The sequence below is a fragment of the Bufo bufo genome, chromosome 5, assembly GCF_905171765.1.
Source record: "Bufo bufo chromosome 5, aBufBuf1.1, whole genome shotgun sequence".
Lineage (NCBI taxonomy): Eukaryota > Metazoa > Chordata > Amphibia > Anura > Bufonidae > Bufo > Bufo bufo.
The window spans coordinates 206,645,485-206,667,786 of NC_053393.1; the positions used below are offsets into that span (position 1 = coordinate 206,645,485).

General features: G+C 41.1%; 2 protein-coding genes across 3 annotated transcripts in view; one reads left to right on the forward strand and one right to left on the reverse strand.

Annotated features, from left to right (window-relative positions):
• Window positions 1-16,199, reverse strand: part of ACKR4 (atypical chemokine receptor 4) — a 42,670-nt gene extending 26,471 nt beyond the window's left edge. The window contains exons 1-6 of one of the 2 annotated variants that reach the window (XM_040433278.1): window positions 16,151-16,199; window positions 12,762-12,949; window positions 10,557-10,662; window positions 9,798-9,849; window positions 4,585-4,692; window positions 990-2,140 (exon numbers count right to left, since the gene is read on the reverse strand). In XM_040433278.1, coding sequence (XP_040289212.1) covers window positions 1,057-2,130 — 1,074 coding nt within the window. In that variant the 5' untranslated portion in view covers window positions 2,131-2,140; window positions 4,585-4,692; window positions 9,798-9,849; ... (1 more) ...; window positions 12,762-12,949; window positions 16,151-16,199 and the 3' untranslated portion in view covers window positions 990-1,056. The remainder of the gene's footprint in view (window positions 1-989; window positions 2,141-4,584; window positions 4,693-9,797; window positions 9,850-10,556; window positions 10,663-12,761; window positions 12,950-16,150) is intronic. The other variant, XM_040433277.1, reaches the window with a different exon arrangement.
• ACAD11 (acyl-CoA dehydrogenase family member 11) overlaps window positions 1-22,302 on the forward strand; it is a 101,760-nt gene that overhangs the window by 54,130 nt on the left and 25,328 nt on the right. The window lies entirely within an intron of this gene.

Consider the following 22,302-nt stretch of genomic DNA (forward strand, 5'->3'; position numbering starts at 1 on the left):
CATCACACGTACTAAAGGACTGGAAGGGTGATACCTTGATGGCTTCCTTTCTCTGAGCAAATAGTCGTACACTGGGGGGCCCCTGCCTAAAAAATGGCCCCTTGTGAATGTGCCCCTCGCCCTTCTTCCTCTCGCCCACTACACACACCACCGGAATTGGTCCTGTTGTGGGGGTTCATTTACCCCAGACTTCCCTATTAGTGCCTTTTAGATCTTTGGTGGTTGTCACTTCATTAGCTGTGGGACGTGCTACCGATTGTTAGTTGGGTTTTATTTTTAGTTTTTTTGCTTTTAGCATCCCTATTCACTCTATTATGGTTTGTTTAGCATAGTAAAGTCCCCAATATACTATTTTCTACTGTTTTGTTTAAAAAATAAATAAAAAATTAGCTAAAGTTTATGCTCTGGGTAAGACCTCTGGTAGAGCATGCACAGTTCGTTCCTCTTCTGCTTGATGGTGTCTCTGAAAGGCGAGGTGCCCAATGGTCTCTCTGAAAGGTGAGGTCAACACACACCTTAAGGGCTCATGCACAGGACCGTATGTATTTTGCATTCTGCAAAACGTGGATCCGCAAAAAATATGGATGAATGTCCTTGTGCATTCCGAATTTTGCGGAACAGATGGCCCCTAATAGAACAGTCCTAACGTTGTCCGTTATGCGGACAATAATAGGACATGTTCTATTATTTTGCGGGAACGGACAAGCAGACATACTGAAACGGAATGTACACGGAGTAACTTAATTTTTTTATATATTTTTTGCAGACCCATTGAAATGAATGGTTCTGCATACTGTCCGCAAAAAAATAAAATAAACTTAACGGACACGGAAAGAAAATATGTTTGTGTGCATGAGCCCTTACTGAGGACTGAAATGAGGCTCTCAATTAATGAGCAGAGTCTGTCACGAACACAGAAACAGAGCAGTGCTGCAGGGCATTGTGGGAAATGTAGTTTGAAGAGATTGTTTCTGGTCACACTGGACAGGTTTTTTTGTAACAGATGGGTCTAGATTTACTAGTATATCCAAACTTGAAAATACTTCACTAAAAGTTCTAGATAGAAAAACTGCTTGTTTCTTCTACGTGATTGTCAGAATACATCGAATACTCCTCAACACTCGGAGTTCTTTGTCTTCTCCAAGAGCCAAACTTTTTCACTGTTTTAGTAACATAAGACTTAAACGTGGTCCCCATGTAAGCATACAATAGCGGGTTGAGACAGCTGTGAAATAAGGCCATGCTGCTTGTCACCTGCATCAATAGGTCTATGGTTCTGCTGGTCTGGCAGTTTGTTATCAAAGCATATACGATATCAATGGCCCTCCAGAACTTGATAACATTATATGGCAGCTGTGTGATGAGAAACATTCCCACCACTGCCAATAAGACCTTTAGGGACCGAGATCTTTTAATGTTTGGGGTTTTAACAAGGACTTTGGCCATAGCAGAGTAGCAGAAGAGCATGATAAGGAAAGGGATCACAAAGCAGCACACCGTTTCAAGAATCTGAATGAATGCAGTGAGCTGTTTTACCGAATCTTTAGGGTATGATGGTAGACAGGCATGCTTTCCGTTGTGTTCCTTTATCTCGCTGAACTGTAAATCAGGGATGCTCAGCAACATTGACGTGATCCACACAAAAAGGCAAATTGCCCAGCATCTCCTTCTGAAATTCTGATTAGTTGACACTCGAAGTACTGAAAAGTATCTGTCCAAGCTGATGCAGGCCAGGAACTGCATGCCTGAGCTGAAGTTCACAGTATACAGGGCAGAAGTTATCTTGCACATTGCTTTTCCAAACTGCCAACCAGTGGAAGCATCCACCGCCCAGAAGGGAAGGGTGAAGAGCAGCAACAGATCTGCCACTGCTAAATTCAGCAGGTAGACATCAGACTTGGTTTTCATTTTCTTATAATATGCATAAATGGCAACCACTAAGGAATTGCCTGCTATGCCAACCACAAATGCCACAGAGTAGAATGCTGGGAGAAAGACTGCAGCAAATCTCCGGATGTCATGCTTCTTGCAAAGTTCTTCATAGCTATCATAATCAAAAGCAGTGTTGTTGTAATCGTCGTAGGTTTCTGTTGTTGTCATCGTTGTGCTGTTTATTATATGTTGATTCATTTTGCTGCTTCTGGTGAGGAAAGAGATTATTGTTATATTTGGACAGTGGGGCAGATTTACTAATCCTGAAGATGGCGTAACCTTAGACAGGCGGTCTAGACCTGCACCAACTTTATCACCGTGGCTCAGGCTGGATGAAGCATTTGGTGCAGATGCATTTGTCTGACATGTTGCTTGGGGACACCTCACCACTACAGCCAGTCATTGGCTTCAGCGGCGCACGTGGCCTTGTCAATACCTTACCAGAAGTAAACAAGCTGAAGAACAGATGATGGCAGAATGTGACCCAGCAGGTCAGTATAATCTTTTATTAGGTGATGCACTCATGGGGGCATAAGTAAATGGTTAATGGGGTTATCCATGGGGAAAAGATATTTATGACTTATCCTTAGGATAGTCAAATATTAAAGTTGAAAGCAGCACAACACCCCTCATAACACAGGAATGCAACAGAACGTCTCACCGTTTGATCCAAATCCGGTATCCAGCAAACATTAAAAAAAAAAATAGCAACAGCGTATTGAAACCCAATGAAATGAATGAAGCCTTGTCCGAGTAGTACTAGTTCTCTTAGGGTCCATTCACACGTCCGCATTAGGGCTGCATTAAAATATTATTTTAGTAATCGAGTATTATACCGATTTATTTTTTACGATTAATCGAGTAATCTAATAAGAAAAAATGAATTAATAGACTGTTTTCCTTTATAAAAACTCATCAGACTCCCTGCCATCAGTCCCCAACACACTTTGTTCCCCCGTGCATCAGTTCCCCCCAGTGCCATCAGTTCCACTATCCCCCAGTGCCACCATCTGCCCCCCCAGTGCCACCATCTGCCCCCCCAGTGCCACCATCTGCCCCCCCAGTGCCACCATCTGCCCCCCCAGTGCCACCATCTGCCCCCCCAGTGCCACCAGTTGTCCCCCAGTGCCACCAGTTGTCCCCCCCAGTGCCATCAGCTTGCCCCCCCAGTGCCATCAGGTGCCACCAGCTTGCCCCCCAGTGCCACCAGCACTGAGCCCTGATCCCACATGTATAACAGAAAGCCAGGACATAAAGTGCCCCCTAGGCTGTAAGTCTCACCCCCTCCTCTGCACCAGTGTGACCTGTCATGTCATCCTCCAGTGCCAGCACATGGTACCAGCAGTGGCTGGCATCACCTGTTACACCAGCCCCACTCCCCAGGCTCCTCACCTCCCTGATCTTGTCCCGCTTCTGCTTGACATCAGGATCCGCAGGCTACTTGCCCACCACTTCGATAGGCTCTTTGAAGGACCGGGAATTTAACCTGCCCGCGGCCGTGCCCCTGCCCTGCAGCAGTCATTCTCCTCCTGAATCTCCCCCTTGATCTGCTCGGGTGGCCGGTTCAGCGTGTGGTTGGCTTCCTGCAGCACCCTCTCATGTTCTTCCCGGATCCGGGCGGGGGCTAGACGACCCCCGTTCTCTTCATCCTGCAGCCCAGGACTAAAGGGGGTGTGCTGCGGGGGAGGCTGCTGGAAGAACACTCCACACTGAAAGGCAGCAGACTGCCGACTGGCATGGCAGCTGGACGCGCGCACAAAGTTTCCCTCAGCGGAGTGCAGCAAGGTACGGGCCGGCGGGTGACCACGGAGTGGTGAGTTAGCAAGCGCTTCACACCCGCTCCATGGTCACATGACACAAAAAAATCCTCAATGCAAATTTTTTGCATCGAGGATTTTTTTGTGTCGAATTACTCGATTTAATAGAGAAATCGTTTCAGCCCTAGTCCGCATGAATGGGTCCGCATCCGTTCTTCAATTTTCAAAACTGGTGCGGACCCATTCATTTCAATGGGGCCGCAAAAGATGCGGACAGCACACCATGTGCTGTCCGCATCTGCACTTCCGTCCCGTGGCCCAGCAAAAAAGATAGAGCATGTCCTATTCTTGTCCGCAGCCCCAGACAAGAATAGGCATTTCTATCATAGTGACGGCTGTGTGCAGTCCTCAAAATGCAATTTGCGGACCACAAAACACTTGTGTGAACTGACCCTTATTCAAATTAGCTGTCTTTCCAAAAATAAAAGAAATCTGAGCTCTACACTGATGATGGACAATGTCCCCAAAACATCTGTTTGCAGATGAGGTACTGGCTTAGCTATAATCCTAATTTATGTTTTAAGGCCTGTTAAAAGGTCAAATATTGGTTTATAAGATACAGTAGCTACTGTACCTTACATCTTGTGGCATCGGAGCCTCAGTTTTTGTATCTTTTTGGAGAGATTTAATTTGTATATCTTTTTCCCAGAGGAGCATTGCCTAGCCTAGAAGACTCCTTGCGCCTACTAGATGCTCTCTACATTGAGAAATAGTATTCTCATACTTCCTTTATTGTAAAGCATAAAACACCTCTTGTAATGCTTCTGCTCTATTCTGTGCAGTTATCTATGGGTCAAGGACTTGTTATAGGAAATCCATGTTTCCTATTACTTACTATGCATATGACCTTCGCCTTCAGATCTTACAGCACATTCCATTCGTTGGGAAAACTTCTGTCAAATCCAAAATTTTAAGATGCCCCTTCTTCTGTCTAAGATGTGATCTAGTAAAAGAACAAGACAATAACAGGAAACTCAGATTTTTATGGATTTCCTGTCCTCCCATCAGAATATACAGATTTTTTGAACAATAAGATGGAAATCAAAATCATTCCATTAAACTCACTGGGCTTCATTTACAAGAGCCGGGACTGGGACATAAATGTTAGTGGTTCCTACACTGCCCTGAAAATTGTAGGCTTAGGTAAGTTCAAGAGAGGCGGTATATTAGTGTTAGGGACCCATCTGTGGAAGCCACCTGGACGCCTGGTAGATGGGCCCGACACACACGTTTGATCAAAAATGTGCGCAAAGAGCTTCTATTTTTCCATTTATAGTAGGTATAATACCACTTTAATTTAGAATGATCCCCATTTCTCAGCTCTATTGTTTGTATGTAAAATGTTGTGCAGCCATTTTTTTTATCAACTATGTTTGCTTGACGGATATGCACCTGTGACTATGAATGTGCTAGTCTAAATTTTCTTGTAGTATAATGCAAAACGTATCACAGGCGAACGTGTACAAAGCTTAGCATGCCAGTTCTCAGGGGGTGTTTATCCCATTATTATTATATTTTTTTTTTTTTTGCACAGCCGCATTTACTCACACCAAAAAAGCAAACGTGGCATGGATAGATATATATATATATATATATATATATATATATATATATATATATATATATATATATATCCATGCCATGTTTGCTTTTTTGGTGTGAGTAAATGCGGCTGTGCAAAAAAAAAAGTCTTTCTAAGGGCTCATACATGGTGCTTATTACACATGGATTCCTGTGCAGAAAATCCACACTAACACAGTACTAGCTAAGTACAGTAGATCAGATTTTGAAAATATCATCCACATGGGGTGGAAATTTTCTGCACAGAAATTGCCAGTTCTTGAAATCCGAGGCATGTCAATTGTTTGCTGGGATTTTCAGTGCAGATTTTACCTTTTTGCAATGTAAAGGCTGAGATCTGGGGCAAATCTGCATCAAAATCCACAACACAATTCCCAAGTAGGACATGATGACATGATGCAAAATGCAGCGAAAACCACAAGAAGATTGGCATAAACTACACTGCCGTGTGCTAGGAAAACAATGGTGTGTGTGTGTCCACTTGGCACTTCTGGGTAGTCAGGGGGGATTATGAGAGGGGAAGCGCCGAATATGCCAGCAGTTCTCATTAGTGCTATTAGTGGGAATAGAGCAGAGTTCGAAAGTGATTTGTACCTCAAGTTGGAGGCAAGCTGATGTACTTAGCAATTACATTCTGGATTTTCTTAATACACGTAATACACTAAGTTGGGGGCACTGGAAATTTCATGTCTCTGTTTTATGACTGTAGCCCAAAATACATAGACAGCATTTCCGAACCAGGGTTTCCTTGAGAGAAAGCTTCTTTTTAAATGCAGGGGATTTTGAGCTTACACAGATTTTTGGCACTCCAGTCTTAGCCATTTCTTATTCACTCTGCCCTCACATTCACTTTCTCTACGGCTATGCCCACACGTGACTGAAAATACAGAGGTCAAGTCAGCAGTGGTTTTGGCGCAGGAAAAACCGCTACAAAAAACGCATGTATAAGAGCTCATGCAAACAACCATGTCTGTATTTCGGTCCGCAAACCACAGATCTGCAAGATTTGGATACCTTCTGTGTGCTATCTACATTTTTCTCCCATCACTAGAAATGACTATGCTTGTCCACAATATGTTCAATCATTTGTGGAACAGACATGCGGGTCTGTTCCACAAATGACCCATGGAAATAAAAGGGTCCTTGCACTATCCAAAAAAGAGTAAAATGCGCGGGAGAGACCCAGTGTAAACTTAGGCAGTCTTAGGACTTTCATAGTTGGAGCATGTGGGGTCATAGATTTGGCACTTTATGCAATAAGTTAGAAGAGAAGGAAAGCAGCGCTCATAGGTGGGACCGCTTGTAAATATTATTATTATTATTATTATTATTTATTATTATTAATTTTTATTTTATTTTTTTCTCTGCATGGAAGTCAGCCTGGTTTATTGGAGACAACATTTATGCCAAGAGAGAAATGTTTCTCGCTTCTTGCATAGAGGATGCAGGTGTTGGGATTGGCAGAACCAAGACAATTCTGGCTCTAGATTAGTTGAACAATAACTTTTACTGTTTGTTTCTTTAAGTTACTTAACTTACTTAAAGAGACAAACCATAAAAGTTATTAATCATCTCATCTGGAGCCAGCATTGCCTTGGTTGTGCCATCTGCCAATCCCAACACCTGCCTCCTCTGTTCCTGACTAGAGCGCCTGTGCTTAGAGGGAGACACCTGGCAGCACCAAACAATTTTTACTACACACTGTATCTGGTGTCGCGCTCCCAACGCGACATTGCAAGGTGAGCCCCGCCAACCACGTGTGCCCACCGGCTTTACAAGCGGTCCCACCTATGAGCGCTGCTTTCCTTCTCTTCTAACTTCTTGCATAAAGCGCCAAATCTATGACACCACATGCTCCAACTATGACAGTCCTAAGACTGCCTAAGTTTACACTGGGTCTCTCCCGCGCATTTTACTCTTTTTTGGATAGTGCAAGGACCCTTTTATTTCCATGGGTCATTTGTGGAACAGACCCGCATGTCTGTTCCACAAATGATTGAACATATTGTGGACAAGCATAGTCATTTCTAGTGATGGGAGAAAAATGTAGATAGCACACAGAAGGTATCCAAATCTTGCAGATCTGTGGTTTGCGGACCGAAATACAGACATGGTTGTTTGCATGAGCTCTTATACATGCGTTTTTTGTAGCGGTTTTTCCTGCGCCAAAACCACTGCTGACTTGACCTCTGTATTTTCAGTCACGTGTGGGCATAGCCGTAGAGAAAGTGAATGTGAGGGCAGAGTGAATAAGAAATGGCTAAGACTGGAGTGCCAAAAATCTGTGTAAGCTCAAAATCCCCTGCATTTAAAAAGAAGCTTTCTCTCAAGGAAACCCTGGTTCGGAAATGCTGTCTATGTATTTTGGGCTACAGTCATAAAACATAGACATGAAATTTCCAGTGCCCCCAACTTAGTGTATTACGTGTATTAAGAAAATCCATAATGTAATTGCTAAGTACATCAGCTTGCCTCCAACTTGAGGTACAAATCACTTTCGAACTCTGTTCTATTCCCACTAATAGCACTAATGAGAACTGCTGGCATATTCGGCGCTTCCCCTCTCATAATCCCCCCTGACTACCCAGAAGTGCCAAGTGAACACACACACACCATTGTTTTCCTAGCACACGGCAGTGTAGTTTATGCCAATCTTCTTGTGGTTTTCGCTGCATTTTGCATCATGTCATCATGTCCTACTTGGGAATTGTGTTGTGGATTTTGATGCAGATTTGCCCCAGATCTCAGCCTTTACATTGCAAAAGGTAAAATCTGCACTGAAAATCCCAGCAAACAACTGACATGCCTCGGATTTCAAAAACTGGCAATTTCTGTGCAGAAAATTTCCACCCCATGTGGATGATATTTTCAAAATCTGATCTACTGCACTTAGCTAGTACTGTGTTAGTGTGGATTTTCGGCACAGGAATCCATGTGTAATAAGCACCATGTATGAGCCCTTAGAAAGACTTTTTTACAATGATTTTCTTGCTTTGACAAATCGCAATGAAGAAGAGGGCAAATATTGCAAGCCTTCTATGGAGATGTAGCGTGCTACCTGTCCGTGAGTTGGCAGCCAGCAGATAGTGTGATTCCTTACTCTGTGCATCTGCCCCTAATAACTGGATTTTATTAGTGTAACTTACAGATGTTATCATTTATAAGGGACTGTCCAAGAACAGACAGTACTCGCAAAATTAGAGTTTTCCTATATATTTGCCCCCCAAGTTACATTTTTTTTTTCATTAATGCCTAGGAATTTTAAAAAATCCTTTAGTAACGAACCTGTAATATTTAAAGAGCATCTGTCAGCAGGATCACCCCTATTAAACCAGACACAATGCTTGGTATTGCTGACCCTGCTGATTCCAAATATGCTTTTCTTCCCCTGATCCGTCGCTGCATTTAGAAGAAATGCTTATTTTTTTAAAATATGCAAAATATGCAAAAGTGCACCTTAGCGCCTATGTTCTGCTTCTTTAGACACTTTTTCTTCCACCTGGACGCCTGGCCTGTCAATCAAGTAGATGGGGGAGTGTCCAGGGAAGTCGAGTGCAGGAGCTAAGGTGCACCCTAACCTTTGGTGCACCCTAATTTACATATTAGTAGATATACTCATTTCTGCTACACAAAGCAGTGAATTGGGGGGCATGGTTTTAATCAGCAGGGTCAGCTCTACCTGGTATTATACAGATGTAGTAGAGTTAACACTCATGCTTTATGAGACGTGTTATCTAAACTAAATGCGTTAAGCAAACACCTTCAATTGCTTTTTCAATGGCTTTTGTTTCAAGATAACACGATGAGCTAAGAAATTTGAGTTAAGAGTTTGAGTGTTAACCCTGCTACATCTGTACATGGTTTTGTAGGGTTGATCCTACTGACAGATGCTCCTTAATAACTATCTAGAAGCAAGGTTTACTTTAGCTGCGATTCAGGTCCATAATTTAAAACATATTTGGCTTTGAGTAATTGACTCAAACACAGTGATTCTCCCAGGTTTTCTTATTGTTTTTGGCCCTGTCCACGGCAGAACGCAGGGATCCACTTGTCAGCTCAGATGGAATTAACAACAAATCTTAGGGGAGCCGAATTTCCTGAAAGTCACTTTAGCACAGCTCCTGTCGTGAAGAAGACCAGCATGTGGAAGTATGAATTAGAAACAGATTATGCTACAGCCGGAGGGGACACTTTGCTTCCTTCTCTGTTCTGTTGAATACTTTGTAGCCTTCCATCCTAATAACTGCTGTGTAATTAGCCATAGATTAGAGTGACACTCATCAGTGTCATCATTTTATGGTTAGGACTTTTATATATCTGCCATACACCTAAAACAAGGCTAAAAGTCATAAAGCAATAGAATAAATGCAGTTAGTTTATATTTTCAGCGTGGCTGACATATAGTAGGTAGCTTTCAGAGAATAACACAATGGATATCATTACAAATATATCATCACATGCACTCACCTCCAGTTCAGAAAGCTTTGCTTTTCTGAAGTGTGTGCACTGGACGGTCTGTCTGTTCATGCAAAAAAAAAGTGTTTATGAGTCTTTTTAGTCATCCTACGGGTACTCCTCCCTTCTCTGGAAAAGCCAGATAAAGCTCCCCCCTCCTTGCTTTCTTTTCCTGCACTGTCAGGAAATCTAACAGGAAGTTTTTTTTTTATTCTGCACGTCTAGTCTATGGTACTAAATTATCTAGATTTTTTAATGGAAAGCTCACCATTTTTATGTTGCCCTATATGAGATCAGTAGAAACGCAAGGTCATTTACTTGAATTCTTTCAGCTGTTTTGCTAAAATCAGCATTGAGCAGTTCCAGCGCTGGCCAAGACCTCTCGTTCCACTGCTCAAGCTCATTTTTGAACCGTGCAATGCATGAATAAAGCAATGTCGCCATATTTCTTCATGCTTTTTACCTTCATTGACAAAATAATTTTATTGTATGTGTTTTACCGTTTTTTTTTTTAATCATATGTACAGTGCCATGGAATGAATGTTGCTTTAATAATGATAACAAAAAATAGTTAGAAAAGTGTTCTGTTTTTCTCATTTTGCATCCTTATTTTATTTAATCATAAACTTTACATAATTAGAATTTTTTTTGTCCTATTGGGGAATTGGCACCTTCGGGAGAAATTTTTTATTTTATTTTATTGCATTTTACTCATTTTGGTCTAAAAAACATATATTTCAATTGGTAAAATGAAGGAATATAGCGGCTCACCCTCTTGTTGCTCTGGATATGGTGCTCTTGTCAATTTGACTCACCCGGTCAAAGCGATTGATTAATTGTGTATATCCAAGACATACACAATAAATAAAAACCTGTTCTAGAACATAATTAAAGACAAAATTAAGCCTTTTAATGAACAAAATGACAATAATAATAAATGATAAAAATAATAAATAAAATGTGTGACATATGAGGGCTGTATGTACACTGAACAAAAATATAAACGCATCACTTTCGGTTTTGCTCCCATTTTGCATGAGCTGAACTCAAAGATCTGAAACATTTTCTACATACACAAAAGACCCATTACTCTCATATATTGTTCACAAATCTGTCTAAATCTGTGTTAGTGATCACTTCTTTGCCGAGATAATCCATCCCACCTCACATGTATGGCATATCAAGGTGCTGATTAGACAGCATGAATATTGCACAGGTGTGCCTTAGACTTCCCACAATAAAAGACCACTCTGAAATGTGCACAGTTTTGCCTTACTGGGGCCACCTTTCGCCTCACGCAGTGAAACACATTTCCGTCGCATAGAGTTGATCAGGTTGTTGATTGTGGCCTCTGGAATGTTGGTCCACTCCTCTTCAATAGCTGTGCAAAGTTGCAGAATATTGGCAGGAACTGAAACACTCTGTCGTATACTCCAATCCAGAGCATCCCAAACATGCACAATGGGTGACATGTCCGGTGAGTATGCTGGCCATGCAAGAACTGGGATGTTTTCAGCTTCCAGGAATTGTGTACAGATCCTTGCAATATGGGGCCATGCATTATCATGCTGCAACATGAGGTGATGGTTCTGGATGAATGGCACAACAATGGGCCTAAGGATCTTGTCACGGTATCTCTGTGTATTCAAAATGGCATCAATAAAATGCACCTGTGTTCGTTGTCCATAACATACGCCTGCCCATACCATGGGCCACTCAATCCACAACATTGATGTCAGCAAACCGCTCACCCACACGACGCCACACACGCGGTCTGCCATCTACCCTGAACAGTGAAAACTGGACTCGTCTGTTAACAGAACGCCTCTCCAACGTGCCAGACGCCATCGAATGTGAGCATTTGCCCACTCAAGTCGGTTACGACGATGAACTGCAGTCAGGTCCAGGCCCGATGAGGACGACAAGCATGCAGATGAGCTTCCCTAAGACGGTTTCTGACAGTTTGTGCAGAAATTCTTTGGTTATGCAAACCGATTGTTGCTGCAGCTGTCCAGGTGGCTGGTCTCAGATGATCATGGAGGTGAACATGCTGAATTTAGAGGTCCTGGGCTGGTGTGGTTACACGTGGTCTGCGGTTGTGAGGCCGGTTGGATGTACTGCCAAATTCTCTTAAATGCCTTTGGAGATGGCTTATGGTAGAGAAATGAACATTCATTGCACGGGCAACAGCTCTGGTAGACATTCCTGCAGTCAGCATGCCAATTGCACGCTCCCTCAAACGTTGCAACATCTTTGGCATTGTGCTGTGTGATCAAACTGCACATTTCAGAGTGTCCTTTTATTGGGTGCAGTCTAAGGCACACCTGTGCAATATTCATGCTGTCTAATCAGTACCTTGATATGGCACACCTGTGAGGTGGGATGGATTATCTCGGCAAAGGAGAAGTGCTCACTAACACAGATTTAGACAGATTTGTGAACAATATTTAAGAGTAATGGGTCTTTTGTGTATGTAGAAAATGTTTTAGATCTTTGAGTTCAACTCATGCAAAATGGGAGCAAAACCGAAAGTGTTGCGTTTATATTTTTGTTCAGTGTATAATAGGTCCACTTATATCATTATATAGTGGCTAACATTCATACAGCTACAGAAGTATGCCACGATAAATATCACATTTGCATATGATGGTGGTAGGTTACAAATGGTAATACATTTGCATATGCTAGTATTAGATTATAAATAATAATACAATGTGTTTCTAATTGGAACCACAAAAATTCTGTCTCCTTTACAGGTAGCCCACCATTGATAGTACTTATAAGTCTTTTAGTTTGGTCACCATGATGAGATACAAAAGTGATACATTTGAATGTCTCTTGTTTTATATTGTGTCCACTGTATAATTAGATCTCCATTTAGTTTTTGTATCATTCAGCTATGTTAGCGCTCTTAGTAGAGGTAATGTCCTAACAGTGATCAGTGTGGAATACTCACTGTTAGTCAATGATATTTACTGAACATGGCGTCCTACATGGTAATCAGCACATTGACCTCTGCCTCCACATCCCTGTGACTGGTGCGGATGATGTTACCTTTACTCGCGGCTATGTTATCCGCAATTTCCGCGGTTGATGCTTGGCATCACACCAGTATCCACGTGCCGCTCTCAAACCGCCCGGGTCTTTTGGCAAGATGGGGGATTCTAGAAGGAGAGGGAGAGTTATAATGTCTGTGAAGCGCTCCACATTACTTGTAACGAAGAGATGATTTTCTCATATATCCATTACTTTTAAGCAAGTGGGTCTCAGAGCTTGCAAGTGTATCTGTAAACGCCAGACGCGTTTTGGAGTTTACACTTACTCCTTCCTCAGTGGCTGCATACACTTAAACATTCGTTGCAATACTGCCACATATGTAGCACATTTTTTTATTATTTTTATCATTTATTATTATTATTATTATTATTATTGTCTTTTTGTTCATTATACGGCTTAATTTTGTTTTTAATTATGTTCTAGAACAGGTTTTTATTTATTGTGAATGTAGATGTGCAATAACAAATACTTATTTTAAGGTAATACTCTTTCGGGTTTTTTCAAATGTAGAGTGTCTGTCTTGGATATACACAATTAATCAATCGCTTTGACGGTGTGAGTCAAATTGACAAGAGCACCATATCCAGAGCAACAAGAGTGAGCTGCTTTATTCCTTTATTTTAGCTATTTATGCTAATCACCCAGATAGAGCAGATCTCCTTACGTGCTAGCGACGGAAATTTGGAACCATTCAGAGAATAAACGATTGAAAGTAGAGACCTTTGTATTTGAAGAATCAGAATTAATGGAAAATAATACATTAAATGACAGAACAATGTCTGAGATAATTATGGAACTAGAAACCCTCCTACAGAAAGAATTAGGACAAAGATGGGAAATAAAGTCATTGAATCAATATGTAGAACATGGTAAAATCCCAAAAGGCCTATTATCTAAAATCCCAGAACAAGATCTATGTAGCCCAGAATTTATTAAAGAATGGGATTCCTTCTTTGTGACACAATCAACGGCATTAATACAGTTGATTATCAAAAGAAGGACCCAGATTTTGGAAAAAATAACAGACAAATGAAATCAATTGAATGACATAATAGAGAAACTCACAAAAAATGAGGAATTTAACATACGGCAGCAAAGGTTATGCAAAGGCTTAGACAAAACAGAACAGGAGATTATTAATAAGAAAATTAAGAAATATAGAAACAATTCAAGAACTGAAGAAAAGAAAGAGGAACATCAAAAACAGCGTCATAAACGGGAGGATGATAGACAAACAAGAGAAATAGAAAATGATAACACACAAACAAGATTCGCTGTCCCTGTCACTAATAGATTTGAAACATTATCAAACCAGAATTTTTTAGACAGAACTCCACCACATCACAAATCGCGTGTTCGACAAACATCACAGCAGTCACCAGAACAAACCCACCGCCCGCTATCGCCTATGATGCCCCAATACAATTTGAGACACAGATATACCAATCAAGAATGAGGCCTCAGAGCACAATATCAACCCAGGACACCATACTCACGGAATCCACACAAACACCCAATCACATACAGGAAAACACACAGACAATATCACAAAGAGTATACTCAGGAGACAGGAAGAAGAAAATATGGAGGGGGCAAAGAAAAAAGAATAAATTACAACAAACAGTAGATGTAACAACCGAACACAACGCAATAGCGAATTTAAGTTCATTAACGGAAACCCAAGTGAAGTTACTTAATAAGGGGCTATAATTTGCACCTACAGCTAGAATAAATAAATTCAACACATACACTCACCTAAAGAATTATTAGGAACACCTGTTCTATTTCTCATTAATGCAATTATCTAGTCAACCAATCACATGGCAGTTGCTTCAATGCATTTAGGGGTGTGGTCCTGGTCAAGACAATCTCCTGAACTCCAAACTGAATGTCAGAATGGGAAAGAAAGGTGATTTAAGCAATTTTGAGCGTGGCATGGTTGTTGGTGCCAGACGGGCCGGTCTGAGTATTTCACAATCTGCTCAGTTACTGGGATTTTCATGCGCAGCCATTTCTAGGGTTTACAAAGAATGGTGTGAAAAGGGAAAAACATCCAGTATGCGGCAGTCCTGTGGGCAAAAATGCCTTGTGGATGCTAGAGGTCAGAGGAGAATGGGCCGACTGATTCGAGCTGATAGAAGAGCAACGTTGACTGAAATAACCACTCGTTACAACCGAGGTATGCAGCAAAGCATTTGTGAAGCCACAACACGCACAACCTTGAGGCGGATGGGCTACAACAGCAGAAGACCCCACCGGGTACCACTCATCTCCACTACAAATAGGAAAAAGAGGCTACAATTTGCACAAGCTCGCCAAAATTGGACTGTTGAAGGCTGGAAAAATGTTGCCTGGTCTGATGAGTCTTGATTTCTGTTGAGACATTCAAATGGTAGAGTCCGAATTTGGCGTAAACAGAATGAGAACATGTATCCATCCTCTGATGGCTACTTCCAGCAGGATAATGCACCATGTCACAAAGCTCAAATCATTTCAAATTGGTTTCTTGAACATGACAATGAGTTCACTGTACTAAAATGGCCCCTACAGTCACCAGATCTCAACCCAATAGAGCATCTTTGGGATGTGGTGGAACGGGAGCTTGTGCCCTGGATGTGCATCCCTCAAATCTCCATCAACTGCAAGATGCTATCCTATCAATATGGGCCAACATTTCTAAAGAATGCTATCAGCACCTAGTTGAATCAATGCCACGTAGAATTAAGGCAGTTCTGAAGGCAAAAGAGGGTCCAACACCGTATTAGTATGGTGTTCCTAATAATTCTTTAGGTGAGTGTGAGTGTGTGTGTGTGTGTGTGTGTGTGTGTGTGTATATATAATACAAAAATTGGACTGCACTCCGAAGGACTTTCCAAAGAGCCAATGAACTTTATTTACCCATAAAGTGGCACCCTCCTTTTTCCCTTTTTTTCTTGGATGGTGCTGCTGGTAAAAAAGTCGCCACCAAAAAAAATTTATAAAAAGATTCTCAATGAGGTTAAGGTCTGGACTCTGTGGTGGCCAATCCATGTGTGAAAATGATGTCTCATGCTCCCTGAACCACTCTTTCACAATTTGAGCCCGATGAATCATGACATTGTCATCTTGGAATATGCCCGTGCCATCAGGGAAGAAAAAATCCATTGATGGAATATCCTGGTCATTCAGTATGTTCAGGTAGCACATACTGTTGCTGAACCTAGACCTGACCAACTGCAGCAACCCCAGATCATAGCACTGCCCCCACAGACATGTACAGTAGGCACTAAGCATGGTGGGTGCATCACTTCATCTGCCTCTCTTCTTACCCTGATGCGCCCATCACTCTGGAACAGGGTAAATCTTGACTTATCAGACCACATGACCTTCCATTGCTCCAGAGTCCAATTTTTATGCTCCCTAGCAAACTGAAGCCTTTTTTTTCTGGTTTGCCTCACTGATTGATTATTGTTTTTCTTACGGCTACACAGCTGTTCAGTCCCAATCCTTTGAGTTCCCTTCGCATTGTGCATGTGGAAATGCTCTTACTTTCACTATTAAACAAAGCCCTGAGTTCTACGGTTGTTTTTCTTTGATTTGATATCCCCAAACGTTTAAGTGATCGCCAATCACGATCATTCAGGATTTTTTTCCGACCACATTTCTTCCTCGAATACGATGGGTCCACACTACCCTTCCAGTTTTTAATAATGCGTTGGACAGTTCTTAACCCAATTTTAGTAGTTTCTGCAATCTTCTTAGATGTTTTCTCTGCTTGATGCCTGCCAATGATTTATTTGACCCTTCTCCAATAGACTAACATCTTTTCCACGACCACAAGATTTTTCTTTTGACATGGTTGTTTAAGAAATGAGAAGCAACTCATTGCACCACTTGTGGTTAAATAACTTGTTGCCAGGTGAAAGATAATCGCCCATGCAGTAATTTTCCAATAGGAGGCTCATACCTATTTTCTAAGTTAAATCCAGGTGGCGACTTTTTTTTTTTGGACATGCAGTGTATATATATATATATATATAGCCCTAACTACAATTTCTTCTTTTTGAACAAAAAAAGTAAATATTGGCAAAAAAATCAACACAAATGTGGGAAACAAAAGCACAAAAAAAATCACCAGAGCAGCAATTCCAGATGTTGTTGTTCTTTTCTTCTTTCAGCAGCAAAAGGTCAAATCGCAGTGGTGGTGCACCACAACTCCCAGCAAGCCAACAAGCAGCACAGAGAAGGACAGAACCTTTCTGCATGCAGTCACCAGTTAGAATGGCTGCCTACAGACAGGTTCAGCCCTTTCCTGTGCTGCTATAGCGGTGCCATTGGCTTGAGGGGTCTAGTTTCAAAACTGGGGTCACTTTTTGGGGGTTTCCACTGTAACTCAGGGTGTCTTCATATGCAACATAGCTCCCAATTACCATTCCAGCTAAATCCGCCCTCCAAAAGCCATATGGTTCTCCTTCCACTCAGAAGCCTGCTGTGCGCCCATACATCATTTTTTGAGCACATATGGGGTGTTGCCGTATTCGGGGGAAAATGGGGAACAAAATGTCGGGTGCATTTTGTCCTGTTACCCTATGGGAAAGTGAAAACTGTTGGTGTAAAGCAACTTTTTTTTGTGAAAAAAATGCTATTTTTTTTTTTTTAACTGTCAAGTTTTTCCTTATTCTAGAAAACACCTTTGAGGTCAAAGTGCTCACAACACACCTTAAAAGATTCCTTGAGGGGTGTAGTTTCCAAAATGGCGTCACTTTTTGGGGGTTTCCACTGTAGGGCCACCTCAGGGTGTCTTCATATGCGACATAGCTCCCAATTACCATACCAGCTAAATCCGCCCTCCAAAAGCCATATGGTGCTCCTTCCACTCGGAAGCCTGCTGTGCGCCCATACATCAGTTTTTGAGCACACATGGGTGTTTCTATAAACTCCAGATTCAGGGTAATAGATTTTGAGTTTTTTTGGCTGTTAAGCCTTAATGTGTTGCAGAAATAATAGATTAAAAGTAAAATCTGAAAAAAAAATTGACATTTCATTCGCATTTTCCTTTACTTCTCGTGGGGCACCTAAAGGGTTAACAAAGTTTGTAAAATTAGTTTTGAATAGCTTGAGGGGTGTAGTTTCTAAAATGGGGCCCTAATGGGGTTTCTAATATGTAAGTCCCACAAAGTGATTTCATAACTGAACTTGTCCTGAAAAAATTGGGTTTTTGAATTTTTTTAAAAAATTAAGATTTTGCTTCTAAACTTCTAAGCCTTCTAACGTCCCCAAAAAATCTAATTTTCAAAATGTTCCAAACATGAAATAGACATATGGGGAATTTAAAGTAATAACTATTTTTTGGAGGTATTACTATCTATTATAAAAGTAGAGAAATTGAAATTTGGAAATTTGCTACATTTTCCAAATATTTGGTAAATTTTGTATTTTTTTATGAATAAAAATGAAATATTTTGACTCAAATTTACCACTGTTATGAAGTACAATATGTGACGAGAAAACTATCTCAGAATGGTCTGGATAAGTAAAAGCGTTTTAAAGTTATCACCACATAAAGTGACACATGTCAGATTTGCTAAAAATGGCCTTGTCCTTAAGGTGGAAAAATGGCAGGGTCCTGAAGGGGTTAAAATTGTTAATTCCTGTGGAACACCTAAAGGCTTAACAAAGTTTCTAAAATCTGTTTAGAATAAACACTGAGGAAGGGGAAGAGGTCCCCGAAACGCGTTTGGCGTAACCAGCTGACATACTCCCATCGTGACCAAGGCCTTTTCAGAAAATACAGATGACATCAAAATCTGTGAATAATCTGTTCTAAAATCTGGAGCGCTCCAGGAAAAACTCTCTTCATTTAAGATCTGCCGAGCACAGCTCTCGAGTCTTTCGTTACAAATTGCAGATCAGAAGCACACCAGGTCTCGCGATACCTTGTTACAGTCTCGGACCGGAGGTACGTCACAGACCACGTGAGTCGCAGCGTACCCTGCGATACAGACAACCAAGTCAGCAGTACACTTTAGACCGCACTACTCCGGCGTCTATCTTCACCAAACGCGGGACCACGCGCACCACAGAAGCCAAGTAAGCGTGAGTTTCTTTGACTTCCAACCTAGCTGGGTTAAGGCAAGACCCAAATAAATTTTTCTTACCTCGGGGCACACAGTATTACTTTGACCAAAGGAAACTGTTATTCAAGAGACAGTATATCTGTGTTTAATTCGTGCATAGGACGCATAATTACCAAACTTTACGTTTTTGCACAAGGACAATTACCCTATTCATTCAACTTTGGTTCTTTATATGACATGAACTCTATATTACGAAATATCAAATGAACTAACATATGCCAGTGCTGTTATATATTAATTTTTAGTGTTCTTATATATTTTTATCCCATTGTGTATTTTATTGTATTTTGAGTTTTGAATTAAATTGTGATCACTTTTTATATTGCATTTTAGCCTTTTTCATATTACCACACATACAGAGTGCCAGTCCAATTTATTTATCTATTTTTCAATACTTGTCTGTATGGGTGATACAGCTTACCTGCCCTAGAGCACCTGGTCCTTATTTTGCATACGAGTGAGCTATTCCTTTTCTACTTTTTTTCAAGACCACCTGGAACTGAACCCGAGTTCGGTACAAAGGTTTTTTACAGTAGAAATTAAGCCAATACATTCTAATACTATATGGAGCGCGCGATCCGTACAGTATTCTAACCCATTTTTATGCAAATCGACTTCAGATGAAGTATCTGAAGTCTGTTCGCTCATCCCTAATCATAATGCAAGAAGCATTGAACAGCAGGGCTTGGAGTTTTCTCTGATCACGACTGTCAGTGCTGGAGGACAGCAGAAGATCACATGGCAACAGCTGCTGTGCTCCTCATGATCACCAACATATACACGTGTGTCAAGATGTGAGAAAGGAATAATAGCCGGGATAGTAAATAAGATGAGCTATGTGTAGTCTGAGGATGCAGCCATACTACCTTTCTTTTGTTCCCTACTTCTTGATAGCTTGCTGATCAGCAAGTAGAGGATAGATGGATGGCATTCTGAGGCCCCTTTCACACCAGTGAGTTTTCCGCATGGGTGTAATGCGTGACGTGAACGCATATTGCCCGCACTGAATCCTGACCCTTTCATTTCAATGGGTCTGTGTACATGAGCGTTTTTTTCATGCATCAGTTTTGCGTTGCGTGAAAAATGCAGCATGTTCTATATTCTGTGTTTTTCACGCAGCCCTGGCACCATAGAAGTGAATGGGGCTTCAGTGAAAAGTGCATTGCATCAGGAAGCAAGTGCATTTTTCACTGATAGTTGCTAAAAGATGTTGTTAGTAAACCTTCCGTTTTTTATCACGCGTGGAAAAACGCATTAAAACGCATTGCACCCGTGTAGAAAAAACTGACTGAACTTGCTTGCAAAATGGTGCGAGTTTCACTGAATGCATCTGCAGCCAATCCGTATCATTTGCGTGAAATAGTCCTAAGTGCAGCATCAGGTTCCACAGGGTTTATAAAGGTTCATGTTTAATGACAGGAAGCAGAGATATTAAACTGTAAGGAAACAGAATATTAGAAAATTCAATGTCCTTTTTTTCCCCCTCAGAAACCAGAATACCCTTTAATGCTTTTACTGCCAACTACTTGTGTAATGTCTAAGAGCCTGTGACTGTCATCATCTTAACCCCTTCAGGACCTTCAAGTATAAAAAATATATATAATTATAAAAGTTCAAATCAACTTCCTAAAAATACTTAACCAATAAAAAAAATAAACATCATGGTTTTTGCCTCGTGCGAAAATCCCCATACAATTAAAATCTAACAATATTAATGGCATACAGCAAATGGCGCAACTCCCCAATAATTTTTTCATAAAAAGTGATCAAAAAGTCACACACACTTCAAAGTATCACTGAAAAGTCCAGATCGCACCGCAAAAAACTAGCCTTCACACAGCCCCATACACATAACTACAAAAAAGTTATAGGGGTCAGAATATGGTGATAATTTTTTTTCTGAAGGGTTTTAATTTTTTATTCAGTATTAAAACGCAAGAAAAATTATACAAATGTGGTATCGTTGTAATCGCTTCAGTTTTGTCCCCATTCATTGTCAATCGGGATGAAACAGAATGCACCAAAATGCATTCCATTCCGTTTGGTTGCGTCCCTATCGCAGACAGAAAAACGCTGCAAGCAGCATTTTTCTGTCCTTGATGTGGTGCGGAGCAAGTCAATGGGGACGGATCTGTTTTCTCTGACACAATAGAAAACTGATCTGTCCCCCATTGACTTTCAATGGTGTTCATGACTGGTCCGTCATGGCTATAGAAGACATAATACAACCGGATCCGTTCATGACGGATGCATGCGGTTGTATTATAGTACTGGAAGCGTTTTTGCAGATCCCTGACGGATCCACAAAAACGCTAGTGTGAAAGTAACCTTACTGAGTTTCCTCACTTTATGCCAAACCTGTATTGTGTTCCATAGAACAGGAAAATCTCTTATGTTAGGAGGTAGTACGGCTGTTGGGAGATGCAGTAATGCCAAAAGGGAGATATGAGGGAAGAATTGTTTTTCCATTTCCACATTGGCAAAATGCGTTCAACCTCGTATCCAATCCAGAACATATCTAAAGTTGGCAGCCAAGTTCTACAGTGAAATATCGGGGAAGTTAAGACCACCCAGTATACAAGGTTGCTGTAATTTATATAGGCTAATACAACTCTTCCATGTAGTGCCCCAGATGAAACGTCTAAAGGTTCTTTGAAGAAGTTTAATAACGGAAGAGTGTAGCAGTAGGGGTAAAGTTTGGTTTATGTATAGCTATTTATGAAAGGCTACCATTTTAAGGAGAAGACATCAGTCCGAGAAAGACAACGTAAAATATTGCCATGACTGAATTAAAGAAATGACCGAGGTTATGAGAGGACGGTAGTTCAGCCTATATAAACGGACCTGGTTGGTGGCCAATTTAACCCCCAGATATGTAATGGACTCAGAATGCCATTGAAATGGGAAGAAAGTACCCCAATAGTTTTTGGCCGTGCTTCCGATTTATGAAAATTGACTTTAAATCCAGATATCGAACCAAAAGACGCTATTTGTTCTGCATTCATTTAAGTGGGGCCACAAAAACTGTGGACAGCACACTGTGCTGTCAGCATCCGTATGTCCGTGCCACAGAAAATAAAATAAATAGAACATGTCCTATACTTGTCCTTTTGACGGAACATTTCTACAGAAGGGCGAAAGAAAATGGCAACATGCACATGGCTGGTATTCGTGTTCCCGGTATCCACAAAACACAGACGGTCGTGTGCATGATGCCTTAGTCAATAGTTTGCCTAAAAATAAGATTCTACTTTACCACATAGACTGATGGGCTAGTAGTGTTGTTCTTCAATAGATTTCTTCCTATTACAGTCCTTATCCCCATGTTATATTGGAATATGTGC